General features: G+C 38.1%; 1 protein-coding gene, 1 long non-coding RNA gene and 1 pseudogene across 5 annotated transcripts; 1 reads left to right on the top strand and 2 right to left on the bottom strand.

Annotated features, from left to right (window-relative positions):
- Positions 1 to 60: 60 nt before the first annotated feature.
- On the bottom strand, positions 61 to 2,134 carry LOC148718585 (uncharacterized; annotated as a pseudogene).
- A 1,606-nt stretch (positions 2,135 to 3,740) lies between these two features.
- On the bottom strand, positions 3,741 to 9,126 carry LOC148718584 (uncharacterized). Of its 2 annotated transcripts, XM_088740888.1 has the most exons (3): positions 8,925 to 9,126; positions 6,995 to 7,248; positions 3,741 to 6,199 (listed from the first exon to the last, which is right to left on the bottom strand). In XM_088740888.1, exons 2-3 carry the CDS (start codon positions 7,235 to 7,237, stop codon positions 4,916 to 4,918), a joined length of 1,527 nt encoding a protein of 508 aa, XP_088597014.1. In that variant the 5' UTR covers positions 7,238 to 7,248; positions 8,925 to 9,126; the 3' UTR covers positions 3,741 to 4,915. The 2 variants fall into 2 exon arrangements, with proteins under 2 accessions (XP_088597014.1, XP_088597015.1); XM_088740889.1 differs by lacking the exon at positions 8,925 to 9,126 and having other exon boundaries at positions 6,995 to 7,380.
- A 78-nt stretch (positions 9,127 to 9,204) lies between these two features.
- On the top strand, positions 9,205 to 21,983 carry LOC111333433 (uncharacterized). Of its 3 annotated transcripts, none has more exons than XR_015993937.1 (4): positions 9,205 to 9,831; positions 11,454 to 11,553; positions 15,403 to 15,622; positions 19,653 to 21,983. It is a non-coding gene; the product is annotated as an uncharacterized LOC111333433 (long non-coding RNA). The 3 variants fall into 3 exon arrangements; XR_015993938.1 differs by lacking the exon at positions 19,653 to 21,983 and adding an exon at positions 16,124 to 16,710; XR_002695145.2 differs by lacking the exons at positions 15,403 to 15,622; positions 19,653 to 21,983 and adding an exon at positions 12,955 to 13,568 and having other exon boundaries at positions 9,220 to 9,831.
- Positions 21,984 to 22,394: the final 411 nt, after the last annotated feature.

The following is a 22,394-nucleotide window of genomic DNA, read 5'->3' as shown; positions in this document are numbered from 1 at the left end:
CTAAGTCTCTAGATACACGACTCACTAAGATCCAATCGCTGTTTCCTGATCGTTTATACTTCAGTAGTTTCTCTTGAGGAATTTTATGATCCCACCAAAGAAATTTTAGTAGACGAACTCAAACGTAGAGTTGACGAAACTCCCAGTGAGACTTCCATCATCTTCTCCCACCAACTCCTTCACGATGTGTTTGGAGGATTCCTCGTCCATTTCGATAGAGGAAACACTTGCAGCTTCATCTTCCTGAATGGTGCTCTTGTTCCCAAACTCATCATATGCTCTTGGCTTCTGAAGGCACCCCATCAACTGTTTCTCAAATGAGATATCTGCATCTTTTTCCTTATTCCTCTTATTGCTTGCATTTCCTCGGGATCTGGACCCCCAGATCTTGCACTCCGGGGACTTTCTAGCTTGTTCTCGTTGGCAGGCGACAGAGGTGAAAATAAGAAGCGGTCTACATTTGCAGGCAAAAATGGAACCTTTGCATTTCTGTTGAGGCGTATAAACACCGTAACCCACACTGCTGTCAGCCAGTTGTCCCTGTCTGGAAGTTGTGGCTCATGCAAGACCCCAGCTGGCACCACTGGCACATTATCAACGGTGTCTTCGCTCACTTCGAGCGCTTTCAAGACATCTTTCATCTTCCTCTTAAAATCCAGAGAGCGGTCTATGAAAAATTGCCTCTCAGAGACCACCTTTTCCTTCTTGGTTGGTATTGGGCGAACATCGTTGGCGAAAATCAGAACCACCACGGCGTTTTTCCAAACCCGCTGTCCCAATATTTCCGTCAGCTTCTCCATTGTCTCCAAGTCGTCGTTGGGGAATCTTATGGTATTCATTTCAATAAGCAACAAGAACACGTCAAACTTGATATCCTGCTGCTTTATTTTCCTCAGATACTCCTCGTCTTTACCTTTTCCATCTGCCAGCCCCGGGGTGTCGAAAATCGTAATGGTGACGTTGTTCATTTAAAACGGATATCCTGTTACCCATAGAATATTAAAAGCAGATGCACCATTAAGAGATGTACCAATGAACGCAACTAGCCCCGCAATAGATCAAGTAGCCTGAGAGCAGGGTACTCACCAGCGCTGCGGTACCAGCGGCGAAATCTGCAAGTGAGGGACCTGGCCACTAACATCACCTTCTCAGACCGCTCTCACGTCGTTCGCTGGCTCGAAACTTCACCGCTCATTTCGCGGCGCAAATGAGATCATGCCCGCAGACTAGTGTTCGAATGGATAATATACCAGATAATTCACGAAATTGATGCCAGCGCTTTTTACTTTTGCAACAACCGAAAAACTTCACCGTCCTTACGCTATTTGAAATTTTTAGATCGCTTCATTTTACTTGGAATATTTTTTTCTCTGTGTTGCTGTCGCTTTTTCGATGGCAAACTTTATTATTTTTCTTTTAACAACGTCGTTTTTGGAGCTTATTCTGGGAAAAGTTAATAATACTTTTTGATTCACTTACCTCATCTGTTATTGCATCCAAATTTTCCCCTTCCCTGGCTAGTTCTTTTCCGAATAGTGCATTAGTTAAGGCAGACTTTCCCACACCCTTCTTACCACTCAGAAGAATTTGAACACTTCGACCACCTGACTTTACAAATTGTTCTATTTGATATTCGAGATTTCCTGTCCCAAATATCATCTCAAAGGCCTGCTTTGTTGGATTTCGGGTCCGCTTTGTTGTTTCCCCTGAAATTCCTCTTCTGTCATCGCTAGAATACGTCAATCTGTCCGATTGTGGAAGCCTGTCAAAAAAAAAGTTTGAGCGAAACGATTCGACTGTCTACGAGGTAATTGGATAACACTTTTCTTTGTACTTTTGTCTCTCATTTTTTCCCGTGGGGTAACACTATTCGTGCATTTGCATATTCATCCTAAAACATTACACCAAATATCATACAAAAATTTTCAAAACATGAAATACGTTTTCAACTTCAGGGTATACTCCTTTGGAAAATATTTTCACAAATTTCTACTATTTTTAATTTTTATTTTATTCGCATTGAAATTTCTCATTTAGTACAGATATGTCAGTTTTTTTCTTTGCACTGTGCGTTATCATCATAAACGGAAACTTTTGTTTACCCGTAATGTAGAAAAGTAAAGCTAAGTGACATGGAGTAGTGTCAAAGACAAAGTCTTGAAGTGGTAAGGCTGTGATCAAGTTCTACTTTAAAAGTTGATTTATGTTTGAGGAAGAATGATGCCGTAGCCACCTTTTTCATTCAACCACTCACGGTGATTCTATCACTCAAGGAATTAAGTGTTTTGTCACCACAATATCTCTTCGCTCCAGTCACCTGTTTTCATAACAATAAATTATTATAACATAACCAAAATAAAGCGCGCGCTCTGATTGGTCAATTTAGCGTCCCCCATTTGCCGATGGGTGTACGCTGCTGACGTGAGCAAATACAAAGACTATTTTTCCGCGCGCGCTTGTTTTTTCTGGTCACGTAAGATTTGTTAAATAAAAGGGAACTCTTTAGCTACAATGTGTCAATGTTATGTTATAAAACAAATGGTAAACACCACACCGTACACTATTGAGTTATGGATGCACTTGGGAGGTTTGCTAAGCACTCAGGAAGCTAGAGTCGCTCTCGGCTATCGCCTCGAGCGACTCTTACGCTTCTTTCGTGCTTAGCAACCTCCCGCGTGCATCCATAACTCAATAGTGTACGCTGTGGTGTTTACCATTTGTTAATTCTTTCACGCAAACAGAAGCTGAAGAGGCGCTTGGGCTTCCAAGCTAACTATTTCATGACAAGAAAATATATGGCAATAGGCCATTTTACAGTTGTGTACTTAGTTGCCAAGCCTTTGTTTCAGAGTGAGGCTGAAGGTGACCTTGTTGTGATAGAGACCTGTATCAACTTAGCATGATAACAAAGTGATTTACATTTGAAAGGCAGCAAGGTTTGTATCATAACAAGGTCACCCCTAGCCTCACTCCCATTCAAAGGCTTGGCAACCAAGCACACAACTGTAAAATGGACTATTTCCCATGATCGCTACTTGCGGTCACGGTCTTGTTCTAATGCCTTGATTATAGCGCATTGTGTACGCAATCAATGTCTCTCGTGTGTTACGAGTGTAAATCAGTGATGACAAAAAACAACCAAGAGACCTGATAAATTCATACGCCGATTTCAAGTTGTAATTGAGAAGCACCCCAACTCAAAAGTATACAGTGCTTGGACGTACAATTAACGACTTTGCATGAAAGCTAGAGTAGTGTTGGTAACTTTTAATTTTTAATGAATGGTGGCGCGAAGATATATTGCGTTCCTAAAAAACAAGATAGGCTTACGATAGCACACATTGACCCGTAGCTCACATTGTTTAGTTTGTCAGTGCAGCCTTTTTTTCACAAGGGATGAGTTTTCCAGTAGTTTTAAATGGAATGGAGTCGTAGGATCGGTCTCGAAGACATACACACACCATAGCACACCTCATGAATTCATTTTCTGATTTAGAAAAAACCTCCTTAATAAAAGGTGTCTGGTTAAAATGTTTGGCAACACCTTTTCTATTTAGAAAGATAAGATCACACTACATTCTCTTCCGTTGTTATTGGTTGCATTTGTTTCTATCCAAGACGAATAATCCTTTCAGATATAGGTACTTTCTAAAACTTTTTTTCACAAGGGATGGCGGAGTTTTCCAGTAATTTTAAATGGAATGGAGTCGTATCGTAGGTCTTGAAAACATACGCACATCCTTAGCACACCTCATAAATTTATTTTCTGATTTTGAAAATACCTCCTTAGTAAAAGGTTTCTGGTTAAAATGTTTGGTAACACTTTTTCTATTTAGAAAGAGAAGACAACACCACATTCTCTTCCGTTGTTATTGGGTGCATCTGTTACTATCAAAGACGAATAATCCTTTCAGATATAAGAACTTTCTAAAATTAAACGATCAAAAATCTTTTGGAACGTTTAAATCGTTCTTAGTCTTACTATTTCATGCACTGCAATTCATTCACACACTTGTGTAAGCGCTAAGTAATCTACCAGCAGATTTAAGCATTTATAATATTGGTCATTACCTTAGTAATGATAAAAGTAGGGGCGTGGCCAGCTCTTGGAATTAATTGTTTTAGGCCTGTACCCTTAATTAAATTAAATTTTTGTTTTCCAAGTCCAGTTATGAAAGTCAAAGGGGGCGGAAGGGAGGACATTTTGGTGTTACATAGGTTTTGAAGCGATGAACACAGAGATAAATAAGAATGCACGCGATGACCTTTTTAAACAATTGATTTCCCAAATACAGTACGCGTTTGTGAAAGAAATCCAATTATTCAGCGATTCAATTTCGATTAAGGGTGTCTTTACAAGGATAAATCGTGCCATGGCCAAGAAAACTGGGTCATCATCTGGCGTAAGAGTAAAATAAGTTTTGTGTATTTCAGACCATAAAACGATGGAATGTTTGGTTGTAGTGTAAATCGTAAATCAACGCCAAGCAGATTTATATTTTAGTTAATACTTTTAAGATAAATCAGCCGACCAGAGGTTATTGGCTGATTTTGCTGCTAAACTTTCCCAAGAAGTAAGTCAAGAACCAGGTCTCAACTTATGATGGGCACCTTTCTTCATCAATTTTTTTTTTTTTTCATTTTTATCAGGATTTCTGTCCTATTTCGGGTTATCCGTCCACAAAGTAATTTTTTTCTACACTGAAGCAAGTTAATTCTACCAGCTCTAAGTTTTAAATGCTAAACTTGCTTTTGATTATATGTCAATCTGATCAGAGGAAGCAGTCGCAACGTTTCGAGTGCCAAAGTTTCGACGAAATCGGCAGTGACAACATTTCCAAAAGTTGAACATCTTTATGAACGACTAATGCTCACCTCTTCTAATATTTTTACCATTTTTTACGCGCAAGTCCTCCTACATTTCAGTTTTTCGGTTTTGCTTTCCGCGGAGAAGACTTTTTATTAACTCCATGGTCTTCCTAAACAATCTCACGTAAATGTTTACGAAACTGGACTGACTACCTCTCGCTCCAGCGTTGTTGCCAGGTTTATGGTTGTGTAAAGCTTCTTTTGCTATTTCTGTAAACATTTCTTGTAAACAGGACTCGTCCATTGGGAGATGCAGTGGATTTCTTACAGCTTCATCGTAACACGGAGGAAGGGAAAATGCCTTTTCGTAATAGTGGGGGCTTTTTGTTTGTCTTTCTGTTTCCAGCTTGGTGGTGGATGTCCGACCAGACTGTCCCAGATTGTTATCGTCAATATCGTAACCGAAACTACTTGCGCATTTGCCGTAGCTATTTTGTAGATATTTTTCTCCAAAATTTTTTTCATCTCTAGGTCCCTGGACGCTCCTTTTTCGCATCCGTGCTTGAAATCGTTCTTCGACTTCATTTGAAACTAACGCCGATTCTCTTCGAAGAATCGATTCGCTACCATGGTCGTCGTCAACCGAAGTATCACTGTTGCTTATGGTCGTAGGTGTCATTTGTTTTGCTTTTATTCTTTCAAGTATTTCTCGATAACGTATTCCATTGCGCCTTGATATTACTGGCGAACTCCTTTCCAGGCTGCCTTGAACGGGAAACGTTTCCTCTTTAGAGCATTCTCTTCCACCCTGGTGTGTTTCCGATGTAAGATCTGATAAATCTCCTCCAAAGGAAATTGTCATGCGATCGATGTTTGCAATTAGGAAAGCAGCTTTTACATTTCTGTTGATACGTTTGAATGCTTCAATCCAAAACGCTGTCAACCAGTTTTCTCTGTCTGGGAGTGTTGGCCTCATACATTCCCCAGCTGGTACGAACGGTAAATAATCCAAGGCATTCTCGTGAACTTCTTCCTTACTAAGCATTTCGCAGATCTTATCCTGAAAAAGAAGTATTCGTTTTTGGAAGAAATCTTTCTCGGTGACATCGTCCTTTGACGGTTTAACATTGTTGGCAAAGGTCAACACCACCAGAGTGTGATCCCATAAACTTCTACCAAACGTCCTTGTGAGCTTCCTCATTGTCGAAACGTCGTCGTCACGAAATCTGGTAGAGGTCATGTCGAAGCAGAAGAGGAAAAGATCAACAGCTTTGACTTTATTCTTGATTTGCTTCAGGTATTTTTCATCGTTACCTGTACCATCTGCCAATCCTGGAGTATCGAAGACAGTCATCTTCACACCATTCTTTACAAAATCATATCGTGTCACCTGGAAACAAATATCAAATTCTCTTACCGCAAAACACGAGTTTGATTTTATTAATTATTGCATAGTTGAATTTAGCACCAACTCCATCGTTTCATTGCATACTGGAATGTTGGCGTTTTTGAAGGGACGAAAACGCTTATACAAAGATGACAAGGCCACAGTGGTGAGGGGAAACTGATACTCCTACCGCTGACGCCTTCAGGCTCCTATTTCAGTATTTAAGGGTCTCTCTCCACACCTCCCCCCCCCTCCTAACCTGACATTACGATGTGTCTCAATTTTGCCTTACATTCTGCAGTGTTTGTTTCTCTATTCCACAATTGACATCGTGCGTTATTCACCTTATCTTTAATTTTGTTCCACCCATGCCATCATGGATTGCATAAGTTCCACGTGACCGTGTCTGACATAGCAGGTTCTGGAGACACATGCATGAATTTTATTTCCATCAAAAGAGAAAAGCTGAATTAAAATTTTGAAATTTTTCATTAAGAAAGATCGAGGTCTAGCTGATGGATAAACTGGTTTGAGCAATTAGAATTTCTAGTAAGAGTCACATACCCATAGAGACACCATAGGCCATAGTCATTTGGAGCAAGCATGCAATGATAATCTTTGAGGAAGTTGAGACAAGAGTAAACCATATATAGGGATCAGAGATGGTTTAGGATTAAATACACTATAAAAAATTGTGAATGGCCAAATCTAAAAAAAAAATTAAAAATTGCTCGTTGTGTTCCGTTCAGCTTAGCTATGCGTTAAGTTATGCTGATAGCCGGCGAGAAAATGACTTACATCATCGGTTTGTGGGTCAAGTTCCTCTCCTTCTTCTGCAAGCTCCTCTCCGATTAACGCATTTGTCAGGTGAGATTTTCCAACGCCTGTCTTGCCACCCAAAAGGAAAGTTATCTCACGGCTGCCAGACAAAATGAATTCACGAAGGTAACGCTCAAAGTCAGCAGCCGAGGAGCAGATTAAATCACTCAGCTGAGCTGCTGTGGTATCCATAGATTTATTGCCTGCTCCTTTCTCTGCCATTTATGGGGCTTCTGCTCAAAAGTTTGTAGAAGATATAGAAACAACAATTATTCTACTTCATATTTTTGTTCTGGTCAATTATCAAACCTTTAGACTTGAATGAGAAAATCTGTCACACAAACAGAAACCATGGCTAGTGTTTATTCTATAGACTGGACTTAGTATCTAGGGAGACGTTACCGAACTTGTGCGCGCGCGACTCACGTGCGCGTGCTTTGAGATTATGTAAGTTAAATGTCGTCAGCAAATCACGCGGACTTTTTTTCGACGTGTTGAAGTTTTTTTTTGAGGAGTTGAAAGTTTTGAGTTTTCAGGAGTGGCAATTTGTTTGGCGGTCGTTGGATTTACCGTGTTTACCGTTTATCGTGTTACGAATAAACATGTTTGTTTGATTTCTGTTTCGCTTCGGAATACAAGTTGTACCTCCTGGCTATCGCCTCGCGCGACTCTCGTGCTTCTTTCGTGCTTAGCAACCGTCCCGCGTGCACCATAACTGAATTGTGTACGCTGTGGTGTTTACCACTTGTTTTATAACATAATATTGCTACATCGTAGCAGAACAGTTTTCTTTTATTCAACAAATCTTACGTGACCAAAAAAAAACTAGCGCACGCGGAAAATTAGTCTTTGAATTTGCTCACATCAGCATCACGTTATCACACCTGTGGGCAAATGGTGGACGCTGAATTGACCAATCAGAGCACGTGCTTTACTTTGGCTATGTTATGATAAAGTATACCTTTAGACTTTCTAAGAAAAGGTGTTTACATTTAGTATTTGTTTAGTCTATCCCTCTGACGAATGGCTGACGCTCAAAACGACAGCTTTAGAAACTCTTTAAAATGGAAAATTTACATTATCAGCCCAGTTGATATGAAAACCGAATTGTCTTGTGGTATACCCCAACCGTAGAAGCAACACAGTTTGTTAAGAATCTTACCTCCTTAATTCAATCATAAGGGACGTAGAAAAAAGAAAATTGATTGCGAAAGCCATTTTTTTCCGAAACATGTGTTTCGGAAACCACAAATTTTAAAACAATAACTAGAAGCCGATAAGCCTCTGCGATAACCAAAGGACATAATTAATGTAATTGATTCACTCACGAGCTCCAGAATTCTTACCAGGAGGCAAACCGTTTTATTACTATAAAACTACTATAGATGAAACATCTCGATTTATTTTATAGATGATATGTGATTCGCAATACGGGCCAAAATAGGTATTGGACCAAACTTTAATCGACAAGAAGGGTGACATTTTCTTCACTTCCTTTTTCTCGGAAAGAGTAGTCATTCAAGCAATTCTTAGCAAGATTTAAACTAGTAGCCTCGAAAACGTTGATATTTCAGCAGTAATTTTGTTTGCTTCCTCTTAATCATCAAATTTTACCTGCACTTAATACAATTTTAGAGGGGAATTTAAATTGGTCTTGTCTGAAACAGGCTTGCAAGCTTACAATTATTTGAAATAGCTCGAATTAGTCTCAAGCGGGTCACATAGACTTTAGGTAAACAATAACATTTCCCATCGATTTAATTTTAATATCGCTTGCTTACTGTTTAAGCCGTTCAACTGAGTGTCGGCCAATAGGAAACAATTCAAAATGTGCGCTCAAAAAGAAAATCATTTTTGTCAAAGTGATGTCTGTTGAAGGAACATGGATCTTGTAAATAGATTTTCATACCACAATCGTCAAGAATCCTGTTGCAGTCTTTACCGCGCACTCTTCCGTATGAAGAAGGGGATGTCCTTTCAGGTTGAGCCTCACTTGCTGACTATCCTTCGACTGTCATATGTTTACAGTAGTGACTCGGTGTAGGACGGGTTAATTCTTTCAGTCAAAGAGTCTCCAAAATAGAGAGTGTAAATTTCAGGCACAAGTTGCTGCTCTTGACAACATGTGAAACGACTGAATCCACAAACGACTGCAGTTCGGCGTGTCAGCGGCTACGACGATGATAGATGTGAAAGCGGGAAGAGTTGACATGGATAGTGGAACTGAAATCCCAAGATCAAAAGAGCCGTGCAGCAGCGGGCCACAGAGGCAACCTGATGCGGAAGATGCAGCAATCATAGCAATGGAATCCCATCCAATCACAGCTGAGCGCAACAGCACAGGGGTGACACGATCTCATCGCCTGAAGTAGACCAGCAGTATGCTGTCAAAACGTCGCGATCCACATCGTGTTATTTACCATTATGACTAGCCACAACCCTTTTTTATGATGTAGTGATGAGTTGTTATATTATCAACTTATTAAGAGTATAATGAGCGCACTTCTTGGATGTTGTTCGTTCCCAGGGTCCTACCTCTGTCTCCCCAGAGAGGACCCAGGAAATGAGGATGTTAAAAGATCATGGCGGACCGAGCCTGGAGAAATCAGCATGGGTTAAATTTGGTGTTGTTCTACAGCAAGCAGGTCTCTTATATCACATTTTTAAACGTTGATAGGAGATGTTGTGTTCGGTAGAAAATTTCGTGAGAAAGCGTGGACTTATGACTTAAAATAACTCAGCTTTGGATTTCTAACCGTGATCACGTAGATATGAGTTTGACGGGAAGTTATGCGTCGCGAAAAGAAACTCGAAAGGTAACTGGGAAGAATTTATCTATGGGAATATATTGAGAAAATGATTTAGAATCAATTTTACTATAGAACTATAAGCTTAATTGGTAGGAATCAGAACTGTTTGACTATAACTAACAATCGTCGAAACATTTGTGCATGGGGAGTGGGGTGGGACGAAATATTGTTAGAGAGCCAGTGCCTTTTTTCTGTCAGCGGGGGAGGGAGAAGAAAATGCGGGATAGTAGGGCTTGAGAAGGCCTTGCTCTTTATTGTGTTCATGAAACGTCTGTAATCACATTACTATTATATTTAAAGAAATGTTATAAATCACAATTTGTGGTAAAAAATTTTTTAACGCCTATTCATAGAAGGGTAGTTTTGGTAAATGCAGTTTCACTGAGAGCAAAAAAAAATATGTTTGGTAATTTTCTTTGGGGTGGCTTAGATGCGTTTGAAGTAACAAGCAATTTTTTTTATGTCTGCCTTTTGAAAACAGCATCTACACTTGTAGAGTAAAAATAGTTTTGAATGTTAAATTCTCAGCCTTGGATGTTGCATCTCTTGCATTTTGAAGGGTTCACTTAATTTTGATCTGTCTTTGGATGGATACTTACGGGATATCACAAAACCAGCAGGACTGAAAAACAATGTGAATATGATATCTTCTCCTACATCAAGCAGAACAAGAGTTAAATTTATGAACAACAAATGAAGTGATCACCTAATGAGGTGATCACCCACACAAAAAAAACTGAAAAACAAAAGATCAAATCAACTAATGTGATGTTTAAACAGTCAAAAAGCACAACTCCATGTTGATTTACAACATTATTATCACAAGAAAAAGGTCTGTGAAATAGTATAAAAGTCACGATGAAAATTGAGAGATTCTTACTGATGTTTCAGTAACATCTTTATTAAATCCATCTTTAATAAAGGTGATCCAGGTGATCCTGAATGGTTCTCATTAGTACAATTTATTCACAAACTGTACCATTAATTGCTCTTAATTGCACTGTTTTCCCAGGCAATGAGAAATCTTTACTAAAACACAACAACTAATCAGATTTCAAGGCATTTTTGTTTAGCAACCTTTTTACAAACCAGCTCAGCGCTGGACAAATAAACTATTTGAATAGACTAAAAAATCGTTTTTTTGAGTGACTAAATAGTAGCAATTTCAAAAGGGATGTAATAAAGTGGTAATTAGACTTCGTGTTGTGCAAGTTTGGTTTGAAATCGTACTAGTTATCTGATTTCAAATTAGCCTCAGACTACACTGCTTTACGCTCATTCTATTTTGAAATTATTCATTTGATTTCAGATCAAATTGTACTGATCCACTCAGTTCAATAACCATATCTCTATCTACCTGAGAATTTGATATTAAATCAAACCATTTCCAAGTCAATCTCCTTAGAACTGTATAATAATATATTGTAATGTGGGAAGAAATTGCTTGTCGCTCACTTGTAAGAGTGGTAAGGTTTAAAATTAAACAATAGTAATAAGCATGGGACCAAAGAAAAACTGGAGAAGAGAGTTGTAAAGTGACTTTCTAGGCAGCTAATGCATTTAACTTATTTTCATGGCATACTTCATCACTTTACAATGAATTATCATGTCTTCTTTGCACATTCCAGGGACAAGTAAGGACCTGATGGTACAAAACTGGGCTTGAAGGGAAGATCAATTCAGTGTTAATGAGAGAAAGGATTTATCAGGAAAGCTGTCCTTTAAATGGTAAGTTGATTATTTTTCTATTATTAAATTAAACAATTCTACAAGTTGTTTTGCAACATTTTAATAACTGAGAAAGTCTTCTTTAGTGTTTGTGAGAAGAACAGTCTTCCTAAATTATGAACCCATCTGACCTTTTACTGAGTTAAATCAAGTGAAGCTTACCACTCAAGATTACGTTAATGAATTGATTATTTGATTTTAGTATGATTTTAGAGCTGAACAAAGAGTTTCCAGCAATCTGATTGGTCGAGCGGTTCCTTATATAACGCTATATAAACCGCTCCGTGCGGTTTATATAAAATGTTAAACTAAAATGTTAATAAATGTTACTAAAAGGTTATCATTTTAGAAATTTATCTGTTGTTCAGCTCGGAAATTAAACTAAAACAATTATTCGCCTCAGGTTCGGTGAATATTGTCGAATAATCCCCTCGACTTCGTCTTGGGGATTATTTGACGATATTCACCTCACCTTCGGCGAATAATTGTTAAATATTAGTGAACCAGCTTGTCATTTCAAGAATACAATAATGGATTGATTATTTGAATTTTGAACAGATAGCTGTATTCATGATGAAATGGTACAGATCATTGTTCAAATCAGAAGCCAATTTCTGATTACAGCTATCAGGATCAATATTCGAATATTTTTGAAATGACCATGGGGGTTCCACAATCAAATAAGCAATTATTATTGCATTCTTCAAACGACTCATGGGTTCAATATTGAAATGTCCATTTCAATATTCAAATATCCAATTCATTGATATAATCTTGAGGGGTACGCCACGGCTCGACACTAATGGTAGCCCACTAGCCACAGACTAGTAGAAATTCGGTTTTGGCTAATGGCTTTCAATTTCCATCAGTCAGTTTGGCTAGTAAATATACTGAAATTGTTGTAAAATCTAAGATGTCACTGGCCAATTGGCTAGTAAGTTGAAAAGTTAGTTTCAAGCCCAGGTACACTTCACTTAGTTTGACTGTAAAAGTGGAGAAATTTGATGGTTAAAATATGGAACAATCTAGTTAGGAAAAATCTCACTATGAATTGAAATGACCATGGATAAAAAGAAAAATATAGAGCAAAAGGAAGGTTAGAACTTATAAGGAACACCATTGGCTGGTTGGTCAGTCAAGACGTTGGTTGCTTGGCTTGTTCATGCTCTCTTTACCCCATGATTCAATCAAAAGATTCAAAATTTGGCCAACCACTGAACACTATGGGTAAGCACCATAACGATTTACTATCTAAAAGACAGTCTATCAAGTAACTTTCTAACTAAATAGTCTCTTATACCCAGTCCTCAAAATCTGAAAAAAATCTTGCTGATGATGAAATTAAATGAGTGCAGTTAGCAATTATACTGTTTAAAATGTTCACCACTTGATTCATTGCAGGACCATCTGGTTGCAGATTTACAAGTTACTCAGGGCTTGTTCTGCATATCCATCAATTGACTTTTCTCGCCAAGATTAATCTCTTTTGTCAACCAATCCAAAACATGCTATCTATTGATCAGTTGATAAGAATGATTAATTTATGGAATTCATCTTTGATGTTAACATTCCCAATAAGGTCCTGTCAGTCAAGAAACTCAGTGATACTACTGATTGTAGATTTTGGCTGTTTTGGAGTTGTGAGATCAGCCCCCTCCCCCCTGGTGACTTTCTCTCCTCCCACCCTGCCAGCCCTGCCCCGCCCCCCTCCCCCTCTGTATTTTGGTTCATGGATGAACCATTAGTCAAGTAATAATGATTTGATTTGGAAGCACTCCTTACAGTGATTTGTAGTGAAAGCTCTAGACTACAAGTTATCACCAGTTCCATACTATCCTCTTTTAGCTTTTTTTTTTTTTTTTTTTCACCTGCCAGGTTTCTTGTCTATATTTCCTCCATTTATTTAGTATTTTGTAAATGTAGCGCTCCAGTACAACTTTTCTTTTAATCTTTTAATGGTTCCTTGTATTTGTCAAAACAATAATTTCAAATAAACCCAATAGTTATACAATGCACATTATTTTTGTTTGATGTTTTGTTGCCAGTGCACTACCAGCAGCAGTGATGCTAATTGTTATTTGGTGGGCATCGTGTGTGTATTCTTCAAGCACTGATTGTTTAGTCTTGTGCTGACCGACTTCCTTGTTGTTTTGGTTGCTGAGCCCCAGTATGGTTTAAAAGATGTTCTACTTTTTTTAAAAAAACACTTTGATGGATATAAGTTCCACACTTTTTTTTTTATTTCCATGATTTATTTCTTTAAGTTATCGAGCTTACTTTTCTTACATAAAAGGTGTACCATATAGCACACAAAAGCCTCTTAAATTTTCCTCAATGTGCCTTTAACCTAAAATTATCATTAATTTGCAATCAGTACATCAAGATTCATGCTTCTGTAAACACATAAAACAGAATTATATACTTAAAGCTCAAATGAACCTTATTTTTCTTAGTACTTAAGGAGGTTCGGATGAGGTGCGTTAATTTGTACGCCTCAGCTAGAATTCTGTACATTATCTAGAATCGGGGCGTAGGAAGGAGTCTGGTTCAACCAGGATGGGCGACTGGGTCTCAACCTCGTAATTTTTTGCCTTTTTGTGGACTTCGACCTCTTCTCGGTCCATAAAACGCAAGGAAAAGGGAACTTAGTCAATATTCAATCATCTTGACCTCAGGCTTGGTCAAGAACGCATGTACATTCATTGACAGAAAAATGATGTAACAAGAAATTGAAAAGATACAACGACCTACTAAATGTGACTTGGGTCATTGTTGTTAATTTTACAGTATGTAGACTTAAAAAAACAGTTAAATACGTTATGAGGGTATAGTAAAACAGTAAAATAAATTCCTTCAAATCTAGATAAAGAAAAACACAAGCAAGTAATGGTAGCCTGCAGAAAAGTCCTAATGTTACAGCATATTTTGCAAGAGGCAAGCAGAGTTAAGTGTGAGGTGTACGCTTCACGTTTGTCCCTACCCCCCTACCCCCCTACCCCCCTCCCCCCCCCGCTGTGAGCAAACAAAAAGTGTGGAGCTCACGAGTCTGTTGAAAAAATTTTAGAGGTCTGACAAATAGTTATTTCCGATATAAACAGTTTGTGTTGTCATCATACAGCTAGAAATTGTAAAAATGCAGCAATTCCTTCCTCTACAACGTTATACGTCGACATGGGTGCAGTTTTTATCTTTCAATATTTTTAAATTTTTTTTGACTCTTAGTTTTAAGATTTTAAGACCTACTTTGATAATTTTAGTGAAAGTCCATAATTGCATGTTTCTTAGGGGGTGGTTCGAAACTTTTTGGTGGTCCATATCCTTAGAATTGGTATTATTATTATTAGTCTTGATACTCTAATTTGATAATAATGTTAGTGAAGAACCGTTACATATTTCTGGGGGGAGGGATGGAAAGGTTTGAGTAGCTGCTATCCTAGGTAGTGTTATTATTGTATGATTTTTTTTTTCTACCTTTTGATTCAGTGGAAAACTTATGAATTAGCTCAACAGCTTAGCGTTTTGTTCACGTTAAATAATGTCATCTATCTGGTTATTTATTGAGCTACTGTAGAACGGAACTAACTCGAGGAAAGCAAATAAACAGCTCGAGGACTTTTAAAAAATGCTTTGCAATGGGAAAAAGTTGCCATTCATATAAGCTTGAGGAAGAATGGCTAATACCTCCATTGAACTCAGCCAAGTGTGAAATCAGCCTTTAGGTAGTCGTCATATTTTATTTTACGTGTGAACAAAAGTGCTTTTCAGTCGATATGTTGTCGGTCTGCTTATCAAAGGTGGGAAATTTATTTGAATTTCAAATGATTTTTTAAATTAATATTCATATTTTAGATCAGTCTTGCACGTGGAAAGAGCTTACGAATGACAAGAAGTTTCATCGTCGTTTTTTCGTTACGCTGGGGTTAAGAAATACGGCATTCTTATTTTGTTACTTCAGTTGGATGTGGAAAGTCTTTGCATAGAAACCGTGTGCCTCTTCAAGGTTGCTGAATTGGGTGGTTCAAATTAGCCGAGTATTAATGGATGTCATTTTGTAATGACTCTTCACAAGGTAAATAACCTATGCATCTACGAATTTATGATAGAAATTATACTCTAATGTTTCTTGTTGTTGAAGGGAAAACATCAAATTACATGACTGACTTTTAATGGGAATAGCATGTCACACATGGTACAAAGTCAGACAAAACCTAAGAGGCAGCCGCCTTAACAGTTCTTATTGAACCACGTGACCTTCCGGGTAACGACGAGAAATTCGCTCTTTATCTTCATCATTAATTGTTATTTACTTAATATTTACCTTTTTGAGTTACCATAGTTCCTCAAATAAGCCACGCTCTAATAAATGCCCTCTCCCGAATAAGAGTTCACCAGAAATATCTAATCATTAACTTACATACGATGATAATGTAGAGTTCTTCCTTAAGTCTCTGAGACATTTTAATACTCTGATAGTTTTGCGCTTTAGTTTTTTTTCTTCTCAAAATTGAAACTTTTAGTTTCATTTTGAAAGACACCTTTAAGCCTGATTCTCAGTGTCTTTCTCCCTTAGGCTAAAAAAGGAAACAGCTTACCTCACACTTTCTCTGGAAATTATTTAGATTTTTGATAAGTGCAATGTTTTTGTAACTCTTTTAGGCTCATATCTTTTCTACTCTATTAATGATAGCCTGATTGTCAAATTTGTAAACTCTTGAGGCCAGTCAAACCAAATTCAACGTGCTTCAAACGTTGATATTTCCAAAAAGTTTTTCCCTAAGATTTTTTTTTAAGTCTTTTGTTGAGGTTAATGCTCTGGTAATTTTGTACGAGGAGTTTTCATTTTCAGAATTAGAGGTTTCTTATTTATTTCATTAAAAAGCTTGGATCCTTATTCTCAAATATTCTAGCTTTTAAGAGTACAACAAAACTCAGTGAGCCAGTTATTTAAACAAAGTTCCAAAAGGAAGGTTATCTCACGGCTGTCAGACAAAATGAATTCACGAAGGTAATGCTCAAGGTCAGCCAAGCAGTAGATTAAATCACTCAGCTGAGCTGCTGGGGTATCCACAGATTTATTGCGTGCTCTTTTCTCTGCCGTTTATGGGGCTTCTGCTCAAACGTTTGTAGAAAATATAGAACAACAATTATTCTACTTCATACTTTTGTTCTGGTTGATTATTAAACCCTTAGACTTGAATGGGAAAATCTGTCACAAAAACATGAAATAGTGTGTTTAGACTAGATTTTTAGACTAGACTAAGTATCTAGCAACTTGCGAGTTGTACCTCCCAATAAAATATACCTTTGGACTTTCCAAGAAAAGGTGTTTACATTTAGTATTTGTTAGGTCTATTCGCTCTGACGAATGGCTGACGCTTAAAACGACAGCTTTGACAACTCTTTAGAAAAATGGCAAATTTATATTATCAGCCCAGTTGATATGAAAACCGACTTGTCTTGTGGTATACCCCAACCGTAGAAGTACCACAGTTTCTAAAGAATCTTACCCCCTTTATTCAATCATAAGTGACCCGTAAAAACGAAAAAATTGACATTAGAAACCATTTTTTTCCCGGGGACATACATGTGTTTACGGATGATAAACCACAAATTTTAAAACAACACCCAGGTCACCAGTAGCCCAAACCCTATTATTTCTATAAAACTACATATAAATGAAACATCTCGATTTATTTTATAGATAACATGTGATTCAAAATACGGGCCAAAATAGATATTGGACCATACAAAGTGAATTGACGAGAACGGTGAAATTTTCCTCACTTCCTTGTTCTCGGAAAGAGTAGTCATTTCATTCATTTCATTCTTTTGTTCAAGGAGTTCAAGTAACTGACGGCCAACAAAAAAACACTTTAAAATGTATGCTCAAAAAGGAAATCATCTTTATCAAAGTGTTGTCTTTTGAAGGAACTGATTTTCGTACAGTAGTGTCAGTGTAGGCAAGGAGTTGTTGTAGTCTTTGCTGCGCACTCTTCCGTACAGAGAAGGGATGTCCTTGCAGGTAGAGCCTCACTTGCTGACTAACCTTTGACAGTCATATATTTACAGCAGTGACTCGATGTAGGACGGGTTAATTCTTTCAGACAAAGAGTCTTCAAACAAAGAGTGTAAATTCTAAGCACAAGTCGCTGCTCTTGAAAACATGTGAAACGACTGACTCCACAAATGACTGCAGTTCGGCATGTCAGCGGCTACGACACTGATAGATGCAAGGGCAGAAAGATTTCTATCATAATTACGTGGCTGCAAATAAGAGAAATGCTCTCCATAAGCTTGATGCCTGAATGGCAAAAAGGAAAATTTTAAAATCTTTTAAGAACCAGTTGCACCATATCACCATAGCGGTCTTTTAACTCCAGAACCATCTGAGAATGATTTGACAATTTACAGTGATATCAAGCACTGGGAATCAAAAATCTGACATCTTGTCATTCTCACAGATTCGTAACTTGATCATCAACATAACTTTTTATTGTTATTATTTTTGTTTATGCAAAGCAGTTAGATTATATCCCTTAGCTTCTCTTTTAACTAATAGCTCAACGTTGTTACATCAGCTGCCGTTGATTGCATTGTTTTATCGACAATTGGAGAACTAATGATAACTTTTAAAAGAAAATTGTGATCGTTTATCACACGATGTGATAACTGAATGGGGATCCGTGACATTTCGACTGCATTGTTATGGAGAGCGCCCATATTTTTCTAGAGAGCGTGGCGTTACGTAATTACTAAAAATAGAATGAAGAAGTTTCTAGAAAGTTTAGTCGTGCTGACTAAGCGAGAACTCTCAGTTATAGAACTTTCTAGAGCCGTTAGTCAGCATATTTTCGTTATGTTGTAATCGTAGTGTAATGTTACTAAAAATAGCAATATTACAGATCTCTAGAACATTCTGTAACTTTAGTATAAGATATCTAAAGAGTCGCGATTAGTTAAAGTTAGGCCTTTTTCAGTGAGTTAGAGTTGCTACGAAGAGCCCAGAGGAGCGAGAGCTGGATAGAGTCGTTTACTGGAATCGTCAGCCGTGTGGAAGGCTGCCTTGGAAAAGTGTTGTGGATATTGATAAGCGACAAGGGTCCTTAAAGAGAACCGTGAGTTGTGCAGTAGTGCACTGAGATTGAAGTTATAGTTTTATAGAGGCTCTAAGATAAGAAGATAGTTATTGTACTGATTATTGGTATAGCTCCGTAGTTATCACATCAGTCAATAATATAGTTGAGATAGTACGAGTTGTATCTTTGTGTCGGTTGGGAAAATACCGTAACAGCATACTGCTAGTCTTCATCAGGTGATGAGGTCGATTGTACGCGGATAGAGGCAATATGCATAAGACAAACAACATTATAACATAACCAAAGTAAAGCGCGCGCTCTGATTGGTCAATTTAGCGTCCTCCATTTACCCATGGGTGTACGCTGTTGACGTAAGCAAATGCAAAGACTATTTTTCCGCGCGCACTTGTTTTTTCTGGTCACGTAAGATTTGTTAAATAAAAGGGAACTCTTTAGCTACAATGTATCAATGTTATGTTATAAAACAAATGGTAAACACCACAGCGTACACTATAGAGTTATGGATGCACTTGGGAGGTTTGCTAAGCACTCAAGAAGCTAGAGTCGCTCTCGGCTATCGCCTCGAGCGACTCTTACGCTTCTTTCGTGCTTAGCAACCTCCCGCGTGCATCCATAACTCTATAGTGTACGCTGTGGTGTTTACCATTTGTTAATTAACATGGACAGTGAAACTGAAATCCCAGAGGCCTGGATGCCGATGATCAAAAGTTAAAGAGCCGTGCATTAGCGCACCACAGAGGTAACCTGATCCAGAAGATGCATCAAACACAGTCGTGAAATTCCATCCAGTCACAGCTGAGCTCAACAGCTGATGGGTGACGCATACTCAATCGACCTCATCGCCTGAAGAAGACTAGCAGTATGCAGTCGGAACGTCTCGCCGACACATCTGAAGTGACCACATCATGAGACGAACGATTGCTTCTCTCTAAACAAAACCAATTTTATTTATTATCTATATCAACCCATTGAGCGCACATCTTTAATGTTGTTTGTTCCCAGGGTCCTACCTCTTTCTCCCTCAATAAGGTACGAGAGAACCCTGGAAATGAGAATGTTAAGCGATCATGACGGACTGACCTCAGAGAACTCAGCGTTTTAAATTTGTCGTAATTCTTTGGCGCGGAGGTCTCCTATGTCACATTTTTGAACGTTGATAGGAGACATAATGTTCGTTATAATATTTTGTGAGAAAGCGTAGAGTTATGACCCAAAATGACTCAGCCCTGGATTCCTAACTGTGATTGCATCAGAGAAGTACAAAAAAAGATTTGCCCCAGGGCTTACCCTCGTGGCCGGCCGATAGAACTTGTAGAAGAACATGTGACGAGGCTATGACCTTTTGACCTTGCGAGATGCGGAGAGGAGAAAGAGAAGAAAAAGACGATACCCGAGAAAGGAAGAAGACAAAGAATATAGAGTTCACTATGAAGTCCTCCGGAAGAATTTGTGTGTACGAAAGAATGCCATGAATCAAGAAAGCCAAGCATTGTGGTCTTCAGTCGGCGGATCGAGGTTGGAATTCGAAGTTGATCAAGACGATGAACACTTACACGGCATGAAGGATTGTAAGCCTGCTTTACGAACTGCTTAACTTAATCTTCAACCTAAGTAAATTAAACAGTGTAAAACTAATTAAATAATGGTTAAAATGGGTAACTGCTTGTTGTTACATTTTTGTTGCGTGCCTTGTATCGTACCCGGGAGTCTATTTTTATGTATGCTTTGTTAGCGGACATCTGTTGGTCATTCGTGCACGTAACATTATCTATTTTTAACCCTTATCACCTCTCAGAAATGAGCAAAAAGCAATTTCTCCCCACAATTGAATATATTGTTACACAGAAGGAGAATCTGAGTCGAGATATTGTCTGATTTAACATCAAATTCTCAGAAAAATAGATATATAAATCTGGCAATTGAACTGAGTGGATCCGTGCAGTTTGGTCTGAAATCATATGCGTGATTTCAAAATTAAATGAGCGTGCAGCATAACTTTGATTTGAAATCAAAAGTATGATTTAAGACTAAACTTACACAACACAAATTTACAGGTAAATTACCACTTAATTACATCCATTTTGAAATTGAAAAGATTCAGTCACTCATTTGGGGGACTTTTTACTCTGCTCAAATATTTTATTGATCCAGCGCTGAGCAGGTTAGTAAAAAGTGTAAAGTGACTTGAAATCTGACTGGTTGTTACGATTTAGCAAAGATTTTCTAAGGGTTGGGAAAAGGATGGGATTTTGAGCAAATAATGGTATGATTTGTGAATAATTTGTACCAATGAGAACCAATCAGATTGCAAGGATCACCAGTGATTTAAAAATGGATATTATAAAGATATTTGAAAAATCAGTGAGAATTTCTCATTTTTCATAATGACTGAGATACTTTTTCATGTGAAGACCTTTTCCATGTGAAGATAACAACCTTATAAATCAACATGCAGTTGTGCCCCTTTTACTGTTTGAACATCAAAGAAGTTGAATTGTTTTTTTCGCAGGTTTTTTGTGTTAGTGACCACCTCGTCAGATGATCACTTCATTTGTTGTTCATGAAATAATCTTGTTTTGTTTTTTGTAGGAGAACGTATTATATTCACATCCATTTTTGGTCCTGCTGGTTTTGTGATATCCCACAGGTATTGATCCAAAGCCATATCAAGATCAGATGAACCAATCAGAAAGCAAGAGATGCAACCTCTTAGACGGAGAATTTATTCAAAGCTTTTATCATTCTAGATGTTGTTTTCAGAAGGCAAATATACAACAAATTGCTAGTTACTTCAAAGGCATCTAAGTCAATCCAAAGAAAATTACCAGATACTTTTTTTTCTTCTCTCAGTGAAACTGCATTTACCAAAACTACCCTTATATGAGATTGGTGTTTAACATTTCTTTAAATGCAATCATGTGTTTACTAATGTTTTATTCATACAATAGAGAACAGACCCTCTCAAGCCATACCGAGTATTCCTTACCCTCCCCGCCCCGACAGAAAAAAGGCGCTAGTTCTCCGACAATATTTCGTCCCAGCCCCCCTCCCCATAATGAAAACCATCACGTGATATTGTAATCAGTTTCCGCAATATGGACAGTTCCAATTCCCTACAACTAAGTTTATAGTACAATAATAAAATTAATTTTTTGATTAATATGTCAAAATATGCGCCGAGATAACTTCTTCTTGGTTACCTTTCAAGTTTCTTTTTGCCACGCATAACTCCCGGGCTAGCACTCATGTCCGAGTTAGACGGTGTAAAGGACGCGGTTCTCGGCCGCTGCGGCATGTTGTTTTCAATAAAAGCAAAAACCCGCTCGTTTGGTACATTATTTCCAATATTTCCTGTGGTACGTACAGCTCTTGATGCATATGATTCTCCATTTATGATCGACGAGTCTTCAATGGTTACATCGGCGACTAAATCTTTTACTTATCCCTCGGTATTCATACCTGAATCCATAAATCACACGCAAAGCAAATGAAAAAAAGGCCCAAAGGCCAGACTAACCTTGAATCAATAAAGTAAAACTTTGGCTAATCGAGGAGCTCAAAATCGCACGTCTGAATTAGCACTCTTTCGGCCTTCTGGGCCTCATCAGTGCAGTGCTAATGCTAGGATGGGGGAGAGCCGATGTAGTCACCCAAACGATCCCACATTTGTGGTATCGTCTAAGCCATGCCAGAGTGCTCAAACTAGAAAAGCCCAGTGAGCCATGCACATTGCTAGCGGCAATG

Source organism: Stylophora pistillata, chromosome 12 (genome assembly GCF_964205215.1).
Source record: "Stylophora pistillata chromosome 12, jaStyPist1.2, whole genome shotgun sequence".
Classification (NCBI taxonomy): Eukaryota; Metazoa; Cnidaria; class Anthozoa; order Scleractinia; family Pocilloporidae; genus Stylophora; species Stylophora pistillata.
This window is presented reverse-complemented; position numbering and strand designations above follow the sequence as displayed.